This window comes from Lingula anatina, chromosome 1 (genome assembly GCF_051362555.1).
Source record: "Lingula anatina isolate TDL-2025a chromosome 1, LinAna3.0, whole genome shotgun sequence".
Taxonomy (NCBI): domain Eukaryota; kingdom Metazoa; phylum Brachiopoda; class Lingulata; order Lingulida; family Lingulidae; genus Lingula; species Lingula anatina.
In genome coordinates this window covers 45,451,021-45,471,002 of record NC_141767.1, presented here as the reverse complement: position 1 = coordinate 45,471,002, position 19,982 = coordinate 45,451,021, and the positions used below count along the sequence as shown (strand labels likewise).

Below are 19,982 nucleotides of genomic sequence, written 5' to 3'. Positions count from 1 at the left end.
GAAATTCTGAAAATGATATTCTGAAAATATATATATGAAAGTTTGAAAAAATGATACACTCATCAATAGCAATAGTCGTTTTATTCTGTGCTACTTCCCAGTAATCATTCCATATGTATTTTGTATAGATTTATATAGTTGTTGTAAAGATGTTATAATCAGAGTAGAGAGCCTGTAAAATGTAACTTGTACACATTTTAGTGCTCCATAAAGATTATTATCTTTAACAATTGCAATAGTTTTTCTATAATAACATAAAAAAGCACATTCTACTTTATATGAAGTTTGCCTAGTACATGTGCTCTACACAATAAAAAAATGTTACACAATAATTGCACATTTAATTCAGAGATTAGTATGTTGTATGCAATTAATTAAGTAATGTGCTACAGCTTAGCTAGTCAATCATTTTAGCAATGGTGGACCCAGGGGAGGACACATGCTCATCCAGGCCCGTAGCCAGGGGGGTTCGGGGGGTTCAAAAGAACCACCCTTTTTGTCAGAAAAAAGTCCATTTTGGGCACAATTTGATCTAGGTACACAAAGGTTTCATTATAAAAGGTCCACTTTACAGAAAAAGAACCCCCCTTTTGAATTTGCTGGCTACAGACCTGTCATCCCTTTCTCTCTGACCTAACCCTTCTCCCAAAGAAAAAGGGCCAAAACCAAGAATTTCTTTAATCTTTGTGCCTTGCATATGATAGTAAAATTGTCTTCTTCTATTCTTTTCCCTTGTTGCCCTTAGCATTATTTTGGATCTGGCAGGAGCAGCTAACACAATCACATGGTCTGTCTCCACCTGCAGAACATTGTTTCCATTCCCTTATAGTCAAAATGAGTAGGGCAATATCAAAATCTAAATGAGGTTCATGTTATGAATGCAAAATATAAGTATTATCTAAGCAACCTGTGTCAGTATTCTGTAGTCCACACATGCAGTGTTTTTTCACATGAAGAAGATGTGTCATTATTGCTGGCTTTAAAATGCTAACACACTAAGAAAGAAAAAACAACAAAAAGAAAGGTTTGATTTTGCTTCTTTATTTTCACACTTTATAGATGAAATTTTCAATAAATCATAATTTCAGAGATTGTTTTGATTATGCTGTCCATAACCTAAGTTTATTTTTAAAGTCTCCAACTCTTTGATATTGTCCCAAACAAGGTAGGTAAATTTTATATGGTAAAAATAATTAAAGTTTTGTAACCATTTAACACCATTTAAAGAGTTTTACCATCCTGGACCAGTAAATCAGTAATTTTAGAACTAAAACAAGTTTTAAAATTTTGGGAATTCTATCATGCCTCTAGTTCTTTCTAAATATTACCCACAGAAATCACTCAAAATTTTATTGCACAAAAAATTGAAAGAAATCTAAAAAATAAATATTCAGAATTCTTTCCTTCCCCTCCACATCACATTTCTCACCTTCAACTGTTACAATCTTTGAACTTGAGTTAATTAAGACAGAAGAAACCTATTAGCCATCTGAATATAGATATGAAAAGAAATACATCTTTATATCAAATGCATCAGTTGCAACTCAATACACAGAAGAAATATATTTTTGATTGTAAAAATGGAGTAATTCGATCATGTGATGTATTATTCTATAAATTTACTCCCTATCTGATGAATCCTTTTAAAACCATTGATTTTTGACATCACACACATGACTAAGATCAGAATGTGAAAGAATGACCTGAAATATAAAAGCACAACTTGAAACCACTGACCACACATGCCAATACCAGTGTGACAGTCACTGTGTGTGTGTGTGTGTGTGTGTGTGTGTGTGTGTGTGTGTGTGTGTGTGTAGGGAGAGCATGTAACAGTCCCTTCCCCTCCCCTTGCTTCTCTCAAATTATTTTTCTTGCCTGTAAACATTCAAATGTGTGACAATATTGTTTCATTACCCATGTGTCTCTCCCCTCCTCCTCAACCTCTTAACAAAACCTTGGATCTTACAAACAGACATTTTCATCTGTAGCAAATACAAGTGAAATTAAAGAAGCGTATATCCACTTACTGTCTATTCCTGTTTCTTAGTGAAATTTAAGAAAAAGATACACCACAAGTCAGCACGGTGTATGTGACTAGATATGCCATGGCAGATATTGAGAACAAAAGATCCAAATATGACACATACATCTCGCATTCATGCATGATGTGTGTAATGTATGAGATATACCCGTGTACTGTTCTTGACAACAGCCATGATATGAAATATGATAATTGTTAAGAATCAAACAAAGGCACCAAGTAAGCTCTGTTTTGACAAGAAGAGACAGTATTCCTAATAACTTTTTTATGAGACTGTTAAAACTATATTGAGCCATAATAAAAATATCTTTATCTAAAATCTACAAAGACAACTAATAAGTCTCATTCACCTATCAACTTCAGAAATAAAATTACTTTCATTGATAAATGTCAAGAAAGTAGCTTATTTCAGATTAATCCTTAACACTAGCAATACCAATTGCCATGTCATCAGTCATACAAATTTTACTGTACAATTACAGAAAAATGTACTGAATCAAACATCTGAAAGATAATCGAGCTTTAGTTAATTTTCAGTTCATAAATAACTTATTTCTCCAAAATTTACTTTAAAAATTTCAATGCAAAATATAAGCTGTTAAGATGCCATTCTGTAATTTGGGCATTGTCTGTGCTGTACAATACTGCTTCTCTTGGTCTAACATATCTTATTACAGAAGCATGATACCAGTTCTGTAAAACATCTTAAAATATAAAATTTGTGACCATGCCAAAATTATCTAATTTGTTTAAAATATTATATTCAGGGGACATAATCATAGAACTTAGAATGTAATAATCCTCTCTGTAACTCGATCCCTCCTTCCTACATAAATATTTATCATAGAGTAAAATCATCATTCTCAAATCATCAACCATGTAATATAATAAATGTATCAATGCAATTTCTAGGGTTAGATTTATTTTTCACCTCTAAGCTCTTAACTTTTGACATCATTGCCTAACCATTGTTTACCAATTGACAGCAGCTAACATATCAATTGCTATTGCAAATTTGCAACAGACCTCATTAGCATGGTAAAATCCCTTCTTCAAAATTTATGGCAAATTTGCAAGAAGAGTATGTGGCAGTCCTGAAATTTTGCTATGCTATGTCATGGCTCAGTTATTATCAAGTTTATCTAGAGGAAAAATTCTAAAATGAACCTAATCCATAGAGCTGCATATCTTTGGTAAAAATAATCCTGGGCCCTGTCTAACAAAAAGTCTTACGTCTATGGACTAATAAACTAAGACTGCTAAAATCATTTTTACCAAGCAATCCAGCATTGCATTGTCTGAGAGTCTTTTACAAAGTGTTAGAATGTTTTATCTTAGTGCTCTTTTGATAGCAGGCCAAATTACGAAGTTGGGCAAAAGTCAGTGACAAGCTAACACTGTGCTTGTAATTAATATATTCATAGATGGCTTAATTGTTACATTTTTCCATCATGATTGGGTGAAAATCAGACATCTAATACATAACTGATTCTAAAAGATGAATTATGTTGAATTCATCAATTTGTTATGGTTACCATTACTGTTGTGTGAGGTACGTATGTGTTGTGGTCATGGGATTAGTTTTAAGATGACAAAAACTAGGTCAGCAGCATTTAAGATTTTTTGTGAAATGAATCTTAGTCAGCTAAATCTCTGGGGTCTAAAATTTTAGTTACAAAACTGATTGTAGCATTTTTGTGAAACAGGGCCCTTACGAAACTCTTTAGCCATCTATAAACTATTAAGTTCTTCATAAAGCTTCAACAGAGTCTTATACTCTCTATCATAATCTTGCTCCTCCTCATCCCCATAACCTTCTTCATCTTCATCCTCCTCATCTTCATCCTCAAAGTCCCCATTTCTGCCTAGCAGCTCATCTACTAGCAGTTGATCATCCATGGAGTCCAGCTCTCGGTACTCAGGATCAGCGTACTTGTCATAGTGGGACATTGTCTCCACCAGAAGCTTATCTGACCCTGGGAGCATGCTGGCACTCTTGGGGGCAGCCTGGTAGTTCAGAGCACCTATTTTGCTCCAGTACCAGCGAGGAGGCCCAGAGCTAAAGCAGTAGTTATTGCGAAGGATCTTGTCACCAGTGACGTAGTACATGATGTAGAAGTTGCACATCTCATCATTCTGGGTAGGGCTGTGATAAAACAAAGAATGGTTAAAGTAAGGTATCTGATGGCATGGTGAATGCACAGTGCTTTCAAAACTGCTGAACATTTCTCAACTTTCCAAAAAATATTATTTTGATCTTTGTATGCATGTGTGTGTGTGATTGGATGTCTGTGTGAGAAGAAGTGCATTGTTCATTTTACACAGTTTCTCTTATTGTTGTGTGTGAGAGAGATACAACCAGGACTATAACCCTGAGTTAAAAACTGTACATTGTGTCCGTTCAATGTACCACATTCACTTAAAGCTATCAGTCCAAATGTGTCAGTATTTCTCTGTTGAACACAGAAGAAAGTATACTTTTAACTATAAAAATAAGAATTTAAATGCCACATGTATTTCTATCACATCCTTACCCAACATGAACTGTTCTGTCCTCATCATTGGTCATAGTACATCTGGCAGCCTGAAATCAGGAATTTCTAATGTAATCTCTATAAACTGGTTGAAACTGATTGTTTTAGGGAGGAAAAAGAAAAGAAAAAAGCTGCTGTAAATTTCAAACTTAGCTTTCTTATACAAGGTGACCAAATATGATGCATTTTTGGAATAACAATGCATAAACTATAGACGCATAATGCTACACCCGTTTGTAGACAGCTATGTAATACTACCTCTGACATATTTATGTACTTCTTTTAAATATAAATAAAATGAAAAAAGAATGTGGATTGAAACAGATTATAAATTTTGAGATAAAATTTTCCACAAACCAAGTAATCTCCTTCTCTGACTGTCAAATCTGGGTCAGTAGTATTGTAGAACATTTGAGGCTTTTTGGGAGTCTGTCGTCCAACCTCTGTCCATTGTCCTTCTCGTACTCTATATCCAGCATTTACTTGGCCTGTGGAATAAGAACATTAAGTACATAAAATTGTGTTGCCACCCATTATCCACCTTCATTCCAGTATTCAAAGTTTTGAATATCTTCACGGTTGGAACATTGTGATCAATCTTAATCTAATATTGAAACTAAGATGAAACAACACCTACACACAACTTTGACTTTTTTTCGCTCATTTACCTCAAACTTCTATTTAACTGGTTGCCACATTTTAAAAAATCATTCACTCTACCCATTCATAATTGAACTCCTGACATCTTTTCAAATTTATATTCTTTTTTTTTTTTGTATCTCCACAAATGGTGGCTGTAAAAAGTAATTAATTGTTATAACGCTAAAAATCACTATACTCAGTCAGACAAGAACAGGTGCAGATGGGTAAAAATGGTGAAATGACTATGCTTCAAAGAACTTGTAAAATTTCATTACAGTGTTTGGCCACAACTCACCATGAGTGTGAGCATGGGTTCTGAAGGCAAATGGATGCATGACAATGTCCTCTGTGATCTTACAAGCTGCCTCCATGTATACTGAAAAGGAAATAATTCTTTGCCTCAAAAACAATATCATTATATTACATGTAGCCAGTCTTTAGCATCACAAATGAAAATCAACTGATTTCAACAAGAAAATTGCCGAAGCGCAAACATAAACATAATGCATTCTTCTTCTTCAAAAAAAAAAAAAAAAAAAATTACAAAAAAAAAAACATCATGTCTCTGATCTTAATACTACATACCAAAACAAAATAATGCAGGTTCAGTTGTGATAAGTTGATAACAAATGACTCACATTCTTTATCATTGATTTTGTTGGATTCCAATTTCATAAAGCTACATAAAATAATTGGTTATAGTTGTAAAAAGAGTTTAAGTATGCTTATAGAGGGAGCCAGTGGCAATGGCACTGTGAAACTCAGGGTGACAACAGACGTCATTAGTGTTGCAATATCTTATCTTATCATACCAGTCTCATGAGGATCTAAGCGTCCATCTGTTCCCAGCAAATAAACACCAGCTCGCTTGGGTTGCCTGTAAGAAGAAATTAAACAAAGTTTTAGTATTCAATACATTTTGTGATCAACACACTTATACCATCCCTGCCTTGACGTAATGGGCCCTAACCACAGGAAATGTTGTTTCAAATTTAAAAATAACATTTTTTTTTTCGTGCTTAATTTATAATATATCTGACAAATTTTCAATGGTACAGTTACTTTTTTATAACCAATCTTCTGTACTCTTTCTTATGTTTCTACAGTATTTTTTAACCTGGCTGGCAATAGGTAAGAAATGAAAAAATAGCAATTCTTATGGAAGCATTGTGTCTACATTGATTTTTTTGTTCTATGTACAGCAGGCAAACCAGGCTTAGCTGAAAATAGTTTAACAAAATGTGAAAACAAAAACATAGTTGTTATCATTCTTGTTCCCCCAAGTGAGTAAAAATAGCCCATTTTGTGTTTTTTTTCTCTTTAAATAGTTCATTTATCAATTCTCTTTTCTCCCTCCAGGTTAAGTTTCCTGTATTATGTTCCTTGATCCCTGTAAAAGCAGTATGATTACCAGCAAACTGGCACTCAAAAAATTCCCTTGGATTTTCTTTTGTTCGCTTGACTGGATGGTAAGGTAAATAACTCAGTAAATCATGAAAAATTTAGATAAGATTTATAATTTATATGAATCTTTTACTCCTCCAAGAGAAAAATCTTAATGGCCCAACCATCTTGGATGAAAAAAGCTTGTGATTAAAAAAAATAAATACACAGAAATGAATTTCAAGACCTAATGCAGCTTCAGAGCATAATGCAAAATAGGTTTTCAATAGAAATTGCATGCATTTTTATATTCCTAAATTGTACTTTTGATAGTCATTATCCTGCAAACAACAAATTTAATGCATGTTTTGAATTATAATTCCATTACAAAATCCTGAAAAACATTTCTCTATGCTAACAAGAAGTCATATTTCAGTTCCTAAATTATTTGCATACCACAGATTTATGTCAAAAGCTAATAATAAATAAAGACGTGGGCATTATCCCAGTAAACAGGCTTTTGTTTTATTACAAATGTTCATTAAACACACCCTATTATCCCTCTAAATGTTCTATGTGGGCACTGTCTGCTGAGAAATTAATAATAATCTTAGATTATCCAAGATTAATAGCTAGCATTTCACACAGAAACTCATTAGACATGAAGGTCCTCACATCATATTTTAGATTTCTCACTTCAGACAGGAAATAAGGACTTAAGGGACCGAATGCCTTCATTAGTGTTGTTCGATCAATGTATTTGTGTGATTAAGGCCAAAAAGAGAGTCAAATGTGATTTTGGATAATAAGCATCATTTTTGCAAGCCAAAAATTATGTATAGCCAATGTCTAACTTACATGGTACTTGTAACACCCCTGGCTGCAAAGTCATATTTCACCAATATAACTTTGATGCTGGTGGTTTTAAAACCTTGCAGTATTTACCAGTAATAAGTTGGCACAAATTTGACAATTGTTTGGAATGAGCTCTTTGCTTATAGAAGCTATGAAAATTGAACACATAATTATATACAAAGATGCACATGGAGTTACTATGCTTGAATATGTACAGCAGATTCTGATAAGAATACTGGATCTTCACCAAGCAGGACAAGGTTTCTGAGAGGAGCTTTCAATTGCCTTGTAGTATTTATGATCACAAATTACCAGCAGATTAAACTGTCAGAAAAATTACCTTTGTTATCATCATGATGCAATACAAATCTAGTGAGACTTGAATATATAAGCTTCTGAATAATCCCCGGTTTCTTCTGAATAATGTACTTTGGATTTCTTTGTTCTTCATGAATTTGGTAAGCAAAATAAATACAGGTCAGCCACATGACCAATTAACAGTAGTGTAATTGTAAACCATCAAAAACATGTGACCCAGATATCTTTGTTTAATAAAATCAAAATCATGCAATGATTTAAAATAATGTTTTTTCCACAAAAAAAGAAACTATTGAGGTTACATTGATAAAAAAATTTCCTAAAGGCAAAATTAACAAACCAAATAAGAACACAGTGAAATTTTTTATCTTGAAGAAGAACAAAGCCAAATCCAAATTATGTCCAGAAAATTGTCATCTTTGACATAATCCATACCCAGTTTGATCAGATATCTTTCTGAATACTCACTCTGTCTCTGTGACCTTCATTGTGATTCCAGAATGGTCAGATCCAGACTTGGGCGGGACAAAATTACTGACATCTTTGTAGTGAACCTGTAAAACCAGCCACTGGATCTCAGAGTTTCCACCGACCTTGAAGCCAACATCTGAAAGAAATATCTTATCTTTTAAATTGGAGTTTTCTGGCCGAAAATTTGATAAGGATGAATTGAAGAGACAAGGTACGATATAATATGTGGACAAAAAGGACAATAAGTTACTATAAAGAGAAGCATGCCAGAGCAGCTCATTATGAAGTTTGGCTCCCAGTTTATCAACAATTTCTTACAGTCATTTTGTTAAAGCTTCAACTGTATTTGTATGGTTTCATGGTGGTTTCATGTTTACTACCATAACTTAATTAGTCCAGTTAGCGGGCAGGACTAAGAGTGGCACACTGGTCAAAATTATCAATACCAAAATGACCAATAGGTGACATCCTTTTGTAAAATAAAGGATTTACAGATGAACATTTTGTGACATCTTGGAGATTTATTCAGTGAGTAAAAAATCAATGTTTATTAACTTTAAGAAATGGTTTTTGTGACTCTTTACAGGGTGCACTCGTACATGTAATAAAGTGTAGAGCATGAATCTGGTGCCCTGAAGCAAGTCTGTGTGAAGGGAAAGACTGAAAGCACTAAGCCTGTTGGGCATAAATGTAACACCATGAAATTAAAATAATCAGTGGGATTTTCCCAACAGTAAATGTGAAATACAACTGACAACTCAGAATTGTTTTAATAACAACTTTAATGTATCTAATAAAAGTAGAAAGTGAAAATAGTCTACCTTAAGTATTTAACATATAAGCAAAAAAACATTAATTTAAAAATCAATGGTATTATTAGGAAAACACTTTATTTACAAGCTACACAAATCAATCAAATGTAAAAATTTGTTGTCTATTCCATATGTATTAAGATATCTTGTGTACATTAGTGTAACAGTTTTAGGTCAGTAATATCTCATAGTTACCCTTGGGGAGCGTCAGTTGAGGAGCATCCATTGCCCATGCATAAATGATGGCAGATCCTTTTTGGCACACTGGAGCCATGGTATAAGAACTTTTCTCCTTCATTGACATCTCTCCACAATTCCTGAAACAGTAACAACATCTTATTCATACAGCTATCTTAAGCATCTCTCAAATTACCATTTGAAAGATAATCATTATTCTTAACAAAGAAAATCAGAGAAAATCACTATATGTTTTGTTCTTTTGGTGAGAGGATATCACATTATCTGCAAATCAGAAATATGGAAATGCTTTACCTTGGATATACTAAAATTTCGAGAATCATCTTTTTACTCATGATAAAGGCAGGTATTTGCTTAATGGGGAAAATATCTTGTATAATTGGACTGCCTCATATGTGCTAACATTATTAGCATATTATATTTTTAACTTACAAAGAGCTACAAAATTATATTCCAACAGGGAAGAATGCACTTCACATCTTTAAAATAAAATAAAATAAATAAATAAACACATAAAAAAATCACTCCTGGTTCACACAACGAAAATTATAGATGCCCATATGCAATTAACAGGTTTTTGAAGAAATTTGACATTTTCCATCATTCTGGTAAGATAATTGAGTACATCAAAGTAAAAACAATTGACAACACTTTTTACCTTAGACCACAGAGCCATAAATCTTATAACCTTATCACAACTGTCTGCAGGTAGAGACGTAAGATCCTGTGACAGCACTTACCAAACCTTGTCTGTCTGCCCAGGCTCTTCACACCCATACAGCAGCATGTGGTGGGCAGTGGACATGTTGGCATGGGGAACAAATCCAACTGAAAATAAATAAATAAATAAATAAATAAATAAATAAATAAATAAATAAATAAGCAGATCATCAAGGGAATGGATTAATGAGAGCATAGTGTAATATCTGAGGTTGTTATATCAAAATTTCCAGCTCAAAAATATGTAAAAAAGGGCACATACACCATTTGAAACAATCATAGAGGGCAGACTGTTAGGGAAGACTGAAATCCAGGATGAAAACTGTTGTTGGGGAGTAATTGGAGGTTTCTCTGAATAAAACTTTTATAGTTACAGAATATCAATCTGTTGAAAATAACTTTCATATCTTATCAATATAGGTTATCAGGGTTATATGACACAAAATATATCCAACTTAATTTCCTCATAAGGACTCCACATAGAGCCACTTAAACACATACGGAGAACAAATGTACATGATAAGTGTATTAATGGGCATTTTTATGTACCATTCTTCTATAAGCCATGCAATGTTTTGCAGTCAGTAAATTTTAAAAACTGTCAAACTGTCATAGTGATCACAACAGCAAAAAGTTCACACACTCTGTAGTCTGTTATCTAGGAGGTTTCTGTTATGAAGATTCTGATTAAATTTATTACTCCAGCATGTGGTTTATTGATTTTTACTAATAACTTCTCTGTAAATTTAATCACACAGGCCAAGAGAAGTACAAAGCATACAATGTCTTCCATACTGTGTGTAATCAACTACCAAGGCCAGAAGCCATCCATAAATCATGACACTTAAAAGGTTTTTATTCCTAAAAAAAATGTGAAAGAATTTAAATGAAAAGTCACCCACATCTCTTGTTCTAATCCAATAAATTTTCCCAGAATGTTCATTGTTTATATGTTTTTCTGATTTGATGCCATTGTACACTTGGTACTGTAAGGTGAACTTGAAGTGCTAATAGCATGTTTTGAAGCACGTTTATGTTATTTGCAAGGACTCAATGCCCAGGCACTGAATATAAGTTGACTATTACAGGTTTCACATCATGAAACTAATACGAGGTAGCAGACATGTAAAATTCTGCCAATTATTCTTTATTATCAGAGCAGGAGCATATTCCTTATGTCATTTGCCCCAATCCGGCTTTTAATGTAAATTATCAAATGACTCCAGTGTATCTATTATACACAGAAAATGAGACCTTCGACCGAAAAAATAACATTTTGACTTCCAGCCAATTCTGTAAGTCCCATTTGATTTTCATTAAGTCCCTAATGTTAAATGGAAACCCCAAAAGTCCAAAGCCAGTTCTGTTGATATTGCACAATTAACAGTCCTAATAAAGTGGGTTATTTACATGTATCATCAGCACAAATAACCAAGTCAAAAACAATATAAAGCTTGTGATGCCAGATGGCATAGATAAGTAAAATTAATGAATATAATATTGTCCAATGTGTGGACACACCTAGCTATGATCTTTTTTTTTTCAAAAATATGTCAATCACTGTGTTCTGTCAGGCTCAAATTGATGAGAGATATGAACATTTTTGAATAACCAAACAAACAACATGTAACAGTAAATTTGTAACATACCTACATATTTGGCAACTTCTTCCATCTTCATTGGCACACATAAATAGGTATCAGGCTGCAAAATAGATTTTGTATACTGCTGTATAGTTACACATCCATCATTTTCATCAGATCGAAAATCAATCATTTTTAAACAATTGTAAAAGATCAAAAATTTCAGACCAATTTTTTCTTAATACTTTAATGATTTAAAAAAAAACATTCCCTTTGTTTGAATATCATTGCAACAATACCTATTCAGATTCATTCTTTAATATTTTCCATCACTTATTTGTTATGTGAGTGGTATTTTTGATGAAAAATTATTTAATTCTGAAATGAAGATACAAACTTAGAAACAAACTTATTTTACTCCTCAAGTGAATAGTTTCTTTCATAAAAAAAGCTTTCAAAAATACAGAGAAAAAACAAGAATCTGCTCTGTTACATCATGTTTATGAAGTAGACAGTGAAAACCCATTAGGCTTACATATTACAGAAAGTCAAGTAATGTTACCATTGTGTTTGTTTTAAATGTGACAACTTCCAGAGTATTCAATGGACATGTTTTATTCAAGTCTTGAAAACAGTCCACTTAAAGTCATAGTTGGTGACACAATTTGGGCCAGTGACATAAAAACATAGTTAACAAAGTTAATTTAAAAGATTGTAGAAAATTATCTACGATATAAGGTTTATCTGCATTACTTATTATTACATCTGCCAAAGAAGGAGATTGTGTTATTTCATTGGCATTTATTTGTTTGCCTGTTTTTTCTTGTTTGTTTCTTTATAACAGACTTCAGAAGTTCTTCAGAAATTTCAAGGAAATTTTAAGACAGACAGTTCTTCAGGAGAGAAAGGAAAGATGTTATAGTTTTAACTAAATTCAAGTCCCCTTTTACTAAAATTACCATTTACATTTTACCTTGGGTTCTGCTCTAGGGTTCTAATTTATCTGTTAATTTATTCACTTATTAATCTTTTATTAGGACCTTTCTGTAGCCTTAATACAATACAATCACGGATAATATTTTCACAATCAAACCAGAACACATAATTGAAATACAAATAACTAGGAAGCTATTGTGTTCTATTCATTGTGACCTTTTCTTTTCACAGTTGCTACCCATAATGAAGGATTCATTATATTCAGATCATTCTTAAGAAATGAATTGCACCCATAATAAAAGACAGTCAAATGTGTGGTAAACATATCTGACACAGATATTTTCTGATGCGTGACAAACTGGATAAAAAAGAATTCATGTTTTTTAAGTTAATGCACCCTATGGTCTTTGAATCAAATATATATCAATATATATTTATGTAAAAGTTTGTAAATGTAATACAGAGATCACTACCACAGTTTTGTTTGATATCGGCACATATGCAACTATCTTTATTGCTCGTATACTTAGTAGATATCCTGACTACAGTTTACAAACCTTTTGAGGCTGAACATTAGGCATTCTGAATTCCACATCTTTTATGTCTCCATCCTTGGTTGGACGACTCTGACCCAGTGCCACTAAGCACCAAAATAGCACCACAGATAGCATCCTCTATTATATCAAGCACTGTAAGAGAAATGAGAATATAAAACATGAATTTTCTTTGGAAATGTTTTACTACATCATCTCCCCCTAACATATGTTATTAAGAATATAAGCATAGAATTAAAAAAAAAGCTGATACCATTTTCCACCTACTGTCAGTGTTCAACTGCAAGTAGAGAGAAATATAGTATGCTTCAATGATAAGAACATATACATCCACTTAAAGCACCCTCTCAATTCTTAGGATTAATGTCACAATTTTGTTGGATATACCATGGTGACAATCATATGTACATTTTATGTGCTTGGTGAAAAAAAGATTAACACAGTTGTGACAAAAATGTAATACTGACTGAGTACATATATTCTCTGAGAAACATAGCTCAGTTAATTTCACTGGTCAGCATCTATATTCATTGGTCAACTATTGAATTATATTGATGACATAGAATCCAAAACATCTTCAAGTCAGCATCAAAATGTTTACTTTCAGTAAACATGTTAAAAACATGCCATATGCATGAAAAAGAACTTACCTATCTCTTTTGGCAGACACGCTTATCCACCTTAGCCCAGAATTTTTGCTGTATCCTTAAAACTGTGGTGATTTAAATAATAATAATTGTACTCTTTCTTATGATTTCGAGCGTACTTATATCTGGTTACTTCACATATGACACCTTTTCTATCAGTCACATACAGTGAGTCTGGTTCTCAGTATAGATCACCTAAGATTTATCAACCGCTGCCTCGATTGGTTATCATGCACATCAATGCTTCCCTAAAGACTAAATTGACGTCACTAACACACTGGGCTCTACAAGGGCTGGGATAGGGGGGCGACTTCCTAGACATTTCTCCACAAAAATATTGAAAGGAAACAGGCCAAAAGCTTTATAATACAGGTGTACGAGGTATGCTATTAAGTTCTTCAGTTCTTAGAATAGATGTATACAAGAAGTCTGCAATTTTGTTATAAATCATTCACCATTGTTAAGTGAGACAAGTGTAAGTGTAAAGGGGCACATCAATTTACAGTGCAATTGTTACAGCTTAACTATTCATTAGTAAGCAGAAAGCTTTAGTTATGATTTCTAACAATCCCCACCACTAGGTATGGAATGCCACTCTACTGTTATTATGGTGATGGGTTACACAAAGAGTAATCAGCCTTGCACCTTAAAACAGACAATGGTAACCAAATACTCGAGATGAGATACCTAATTATGTAGTATGGTTTAGATTATAAGTGTGTTAGTTCTGTAAATGGCCTTTAAAAGTAATTTTATATTTGTGTGTGAACTACAGGAATGACAGTCAGGTAAAGGGTGTGCAACTAACTCATATTTGTACAGGTCTTAAAATGTTGAGTTTCAAACTTTTACACAAATAAGTAAAAGCTGCTATGAACACCAACTTCATATCTTTTTAATGCATTACAGCTATTAAAAAAGCTGTTATTTACAACTATAATCTCTTTTCACAGCATCAATTGATTCTGAAAATCCAACAACTCTGATTTTCCTAACATACGTTGGTAAAAAAAGTTTATCTCCCACATCAAATTTACCATAGAAGGGCTCCATAAAATTCATTTCAGTAATCTCCACAATGCCTCTGGTCCAGCGTGGGAGGATGGATCAATACTCCACCTTTATAATATTTCCTCCATCCAACATATAAGGTCCAAAATCTTATAATTCACTCTTCTTTTCAATATCTGTTTAATGTCAGTATTACAGGGAATGGGCTTGTTTCAAAATTTAATAGCCGTTTTCAGCCAATCACCCTCCATGTGAATTATCAGTGTCTGTAGCTTTATTGACAAACCAAACACAGATTAGAAACTAAGAGTCTCTATCTTACTGATACGTCAATTGACACAGAAAGTGAATTTCATCAATTTATCCACATTGTGCCTAGATGTATTATTCCTGTGATTAGCTTCTCATTACAGATATTACCTTTTAGTACAGTGATGTGATTATTAATATAAAATAATATAAAGTTACCATAGATATATACTGTAGTCTGCTGTGGTTTATTAGCAACACAAGCCCCTCCACAAGATGGCATATTTTTGCTAACGACATCCATCGTGCCACTGACAGTGAATTCTGTTCAAAAATCAATAAAAATCAAAGGCCTTAATGGAAATAGATTGTCAATAAATGCTGTCCTTACTGTCATATGCATGCACAAATTATATCATGAGTGAAGTATAAACAAATACACTTATTAACAAACAAGTACATAAGTGTTATTTAAATTCTTATCTTAAATGAATTTACACTATTAATTTACCACGACCTACTCAGAAATCTGAGGTCATGTACTCTAAAAATTTTTGAGTACAATTCTCATCTACCAATAAAATAACAGAATGTTAATGAAAATTATTTACAGGTTGCACTTTTTTCTTTTTAATTCCAATTTCTACTAAGTGTAGAACATACAAGAAACAAACCACACTTAATGGAATGTTTGCTGTTTTCCACTGAAACAGATACAAATATTACATACTGAATTTATCAAGCACATTACCATTCTTATTAACACAGATGCTAAAAACTATAATAACTTGTACATTTTGTAATTTAAAAAATGAATCTGCTTAACATACCTAAAAATCATGAGGTACTATTTGGTCAACATATTTTGTCTTTGAATAATAAAAAAACAATAAGTAAATGCATTTAGTGAGAAGTGACTCAAGGCACGTATTGTTTGTCCAAGGTATGAGAGCTTAACCACATGTCTCAGCTGTCACAAATATTGCCAGTTCCTTATCAGAAACAGATGTAATCTTACAAAATACACACTTTTGTTGATCTGTTCAACTTGACACTTTTTTCTCTATGAAAAACCATCTTAAAATATTCTGTTATGCTTAACACTTAATGTTTTATTCAGTAAAAGCAAGCCCATAGGGAAGGAGAGTGGCTGTTCAACAGAGGGTTACAAAGAACCACCCTTTTGGCCAAAAAAAAAGTCCACTTTGTATAAAAATTTGATTTAATCTAGGTTCTTAGCCATTACTCATGTTGGGGGAGCATAAAGGGTAAAAGGTCCGCTTCTTCAGAAAAAAAACCTTAGAAATTGCTGACTACAGGTCTAAAAAAAGCACTCAATCTGTCATTGGTTAATGCAAATATCTTAAAAGATATATGTTGGGGTATCTTCTATTCATAATCAAGAATAATGAACTGTGTTTTGCTTTGTTCTGTCCAATCAATATGTCTGTCTACCTGCAACTTAACACTATTGCAACACCTGACAGAAGACTCCATCATTCTCAGTGTCTACATGACACTGCACACCTGCAAAGTAGCACTGACCACATGCTTACAGATGAAAAATTACACAAAGTTGAGATGATAGTTCAAGAAAATGAGAGACGTTTGATTATTATTTTTGTCAATTTTTCATGTACTTACTGGTTAAAATGAGAGATAATTAAGAGAAAAATATTCCAGAATGAGCAGTAGCATGTTTACATGAAAACATCCAATTACTGTTCTATTGATAGTAATATTAAACATTTGTTAACAATGACTTAGTTTTAGATTACTTTGTATTCCTTTATGTTGTGTGGTTGATGATTCCAAGAAAATTGATTTTAGATCATCCATAAATTCCTGACTGAACTCAGTTATAAATACAATAATCAATACACAGCATGTTTGTGAGTACTGAACATTACAAAACAGTGTTGCTTTGTGTAAATACCTTTGACTGAATGATGAATATTTGTCTAAGATCTAATTGTATTAGCTTAAAATCCCTTATGCAAATTCATATTCTTATTTCTAATTAAGAGTAAATTGAACAGTGTTACAATTTTAACTTGACTGTCCTTACATGCAAAACAACTAACACCTATGAGAAGTTCTAATGTTATTTAACCAACACCCAATAAAGACCTGACACAATTCAACCCACACCCATAAAAGATATATTGAAAACTCAAATGGTCATTCTCAGAAGTTAATTTCCTTGAGCTCAAGAAGTATTAATGGCAACTATTACACTACCGCCCATAACCTTCCCCCTTTATGTGCCCTTAGAGTTAAATATAGGGAGTGCTAGTTTCAAGACACACAAGGCGTTTCACATTACCCTAATAGATTGTTCCAAGCTTGAAATAAAAGACATCAGACTGCAATTCCTTTTGTAATCGAGCAGATTGCTCCATAACATAACCACATGATCAGTGTCAGCAGTCCTTATTGAATTGTGTAGAATATGCATGTGCATTGGATCCTAGGTTCTTCAGAGTTAACAGTACTGTAAAAAAACATGTCCAGCAGTTTACAGACCTTTCTAACATTTGTGATTAGCATAGTAAACTTAAATCAAGTGAAGTTCAAATGTGACAAGAAGATGCATATGGAAATTCATGGATGGAGATCATTGAAGCTGACCCAACTTGACTCTGAAACACAGGCTACTTTTCCCTTATGTCAGTGTATCATCTTGGGACCACAAATCTACTTACATAGAATTAATATGACCCAAAAATTTCATACACCTCATTTATTCCTAATCAGTAAGTTTCATCAAACATTATCATCTGAGGCCTATAACTTAATAGATTATTTCTGACATGTACTGAACTTGCTTATGGAATATTTAAATTATCTTTTTTGGGTTGTACTAATCAAAACACAATTTTGGGCAACCAATCAATTTCATTCCATCTCAGTGTTAACAGTGGTGTAATAGAATCAGCTGGTCTCTGCATCCTCCACATTCTTGTTATCCAGTTATCTAACACAAGAATGGGATAATAGTACACCAGAGGGACAAAACCTGTTCTCAGTAACAACTAGATCCTCTGCTGAAATTTGATTACCAAGCCATCTGTATTGAGAGGTTGTATACAGCTTAATTTATTCCCTGCATGACCAATTCTGTTTAGAAGATAAGAAAATAATTGTCCTCTAAACTCAACTGTTTGGGTTTACATGAACATTGGTCATCTTAACAGGGATTAAAATTAAATAGAATAAATCTGCTCATAAAACATTTGTATGTATATGAATGCATGTGCATGTAGGGTAGATCAAGAGAGTGAAAAGAATGAGTGTTGCAGTAGAATGGATTAGGGCATAAACAATGAGTAGATTTAAATAAAAATTATTCACTTCAGAAAAACAAGGAAAAAATCCCATACAATGAGCACAGTATGGTCTCTGAACTACTGTGTATTAAGTGTAATTACCTATGCATTTTAATTTGTGTGAATTGAAAGTTAAGGCTCATTCCCATTGAAACTATTGGTCTACAGAGATTGACCCAACTCTGCAGGGACTCTTGCTGAATGCAATCAGTTTAACAGATTAACCTGTCTCCTCGTTTCCAACGTACTAGTATAATTAATCACCAGCTTTTCTATATTCTATACAATGCCAGGAGGCATTCTAATTTGTTGAACTGATTGCATTCATCAACAGTCCCCATGAAGTTGGATCCACCTAAGTAGTTGGATCCACAATAGCCAATGTGGCAATTATATCAATGTGGCAATTCTACGTACTTGATATAAAAGGCACTTCTAAAATCAATCCCACATTAGGATATAACCAATGCGTCCTTGACATTTTGACACAAAAAATACATAAAATTGCTTTCAGAAAAGGTTCATGTTTTCAGCATGTTTTGTTTTAAAACCCATCTCTTGTATTTTCCCAATCTCTTGTATTATTAGAATAAGAAATTCTATTTAATTTCCATTGGTAAGTAACATGGGAGTTTTCCAGTTAAAATGTACATTTTCAAGTTAACATTGGAGTGTTCCATCAGGTGTTATGTTTGACAAAAAATTAGTCTGATTGTGATGACCAAATTGAAGGCCTATTGTTACTGGCCAACTATACAAATCAATATATGTTTTAAACCTTAGTTGTTTACTGTCGAAGGAGGAAACACACAGCAGATATACTCACTTTTTTTCAATATTCTTTTTACACTGAAATTATATGTTGTTGTTTTTGTTTATTAAAATTGAAAAAGGCTATCATAAGCATGTCTCACATTCTTGTCATGTGTCCACAAGAATCAGAATGAAACTTAAGAATCAGAAGCCTCAAATCACAAAGGTGCAGGTTTAATAATGCGTTCTATCATTTCTCATCTCAGTGCTATCAAATGTGCTTGAAGAATGCGTATGCTCATCACTGACTTTATATTTTTCTTTTTTCAATTTAATAATTTCATTTATATTTTTGATTTATCTAACAGTGCAGAGGGCCTTAGTAAAGAAATGCAACACAAGACATCCCTGCATGTGTAACTAATGGGTTAACCCTACAAGGATTCCTGTTCAAGTAATGGTAAGAGGCCAGTGGAATTCTAGCAAAGCCCCCCATAGCTGGTGCAAATGGCATTCCAGTTAAATACAAATTGATTTTGAACCTACGATGTGATGCATATCATAATTGCAGCTTGTCTGTGGTTGTTTGATACCAATATACAGTCTTTGTAGTTTTCATCAAAGGTTTTTCTCAATTATATATATATATATATATATATATATATATATATATATATATAATAAAGATTGTGTGAAAATAGGGCTAAAAGGCTTGTTTTTGTATTGACTTTCATAAGGAATAGATTTGTGATCCATATCTGCTTTATTCTACTTTGTAGGAAAATTTAGATGGCCAATGAAGACAAAAAGCGAGAACAAATGATATCATTGAAAAAGCAATCCCTAAAACTAAGGTTACTGCCTACAAACTTGTCAATTCCAAGAATACAGGTTGAAAGATAGAAGGAAAATTGGGTAAGGGTGGAACCCCTTGAAACATCTA

The 19,982-nt window shown here is 33.0% G+C and overlaps 1 protein-coding gene and 1 long non-coding RNA gene across 3 annotated transcripts; one reads left to right on the top strand and one right to left on the bottom strand.

The window, feature by feature from the left end:
• Positions 1–1,025: 1,025 nt before the first annotated feature.
• On the bottom strand, positions 1,026–17,306 carry LOC106176187 (putative peptidylglycine alpha-hydroxylating monooxygenase 1). Of its 2 annotated transcripts, none has more exons than XM_087001741.1 (11): positions 17,284–17,306; positions 13,054–13,185; positions 11,627–11,681; positions 9,998–10,085; positions 9,255–9,376; positions 8,245–8,383; positions 6,033–6,097; positions 5,516–5,596; positions 4,936–5,066; positions 4,579–4,628; positions 1,026–4,190 (listed from the first exon to the last, which is right to left on the bottom strand). In XM_087001741.1, exons 2-11 carry the CDS (start codon positions 13,165–13,167, stop codon positions 3,776–3,778), a joined length of 1,260 nt encoding a protein of 419 aa, XP_086857867.1. In that variant the 5' UTR covers positions 13,168–13,185; positions 17,284–17,306; the 3' UTR covers positions 1,026–3,775. The 2 variants fall into 2 exon arrangements, with proteins under 2 accessions (XP_086857867.1, XP_013413906.2); XM_013558452.2 differs by lacking the exon at positions 17,284–17,306 and adding an exon at positions 13,701–13,964.
• Positions 13,936–19,950, top strand: LOC147764390 (uncharacterized). The gene is made up of 3 exons (XR_015332057.1): positions 13,936–14,078; positions 19,408–19,499; positions 19,819–19,950. It is a non-coding gene; the product is annotated as an uncharacterized LOC147764390 (long non-coding RNA).
• Positions 19,951–19,982: the final 32 nt, after the last annotated feature.

Excerpts from the sequence above, each read along its gene's own strand:
- LOC106176187 (XM_087001741.1), bottom strand. The coding sequence starts at position 13,167 with ATGCTATCTGTGGTGCTATTTTGGTGCTTAGTGGCACTGGGTCAGAGT. Across the intron at positions 6,098-8,244 it reads ATGAAGGTCACAGAGACAGA|GCAACCCAAGCGAGCTGGTG; the intron begins GTGAGTATTCAG and ends TTCTTCTTACAG. Across the intron at positions 4,191-4,578 it reads GACAGAACAGTTCATGTTGG|CCCTACCCAGAATGATGAGA; the intron begins GTAAGGATGTGA and ends GTTTTATCACAG.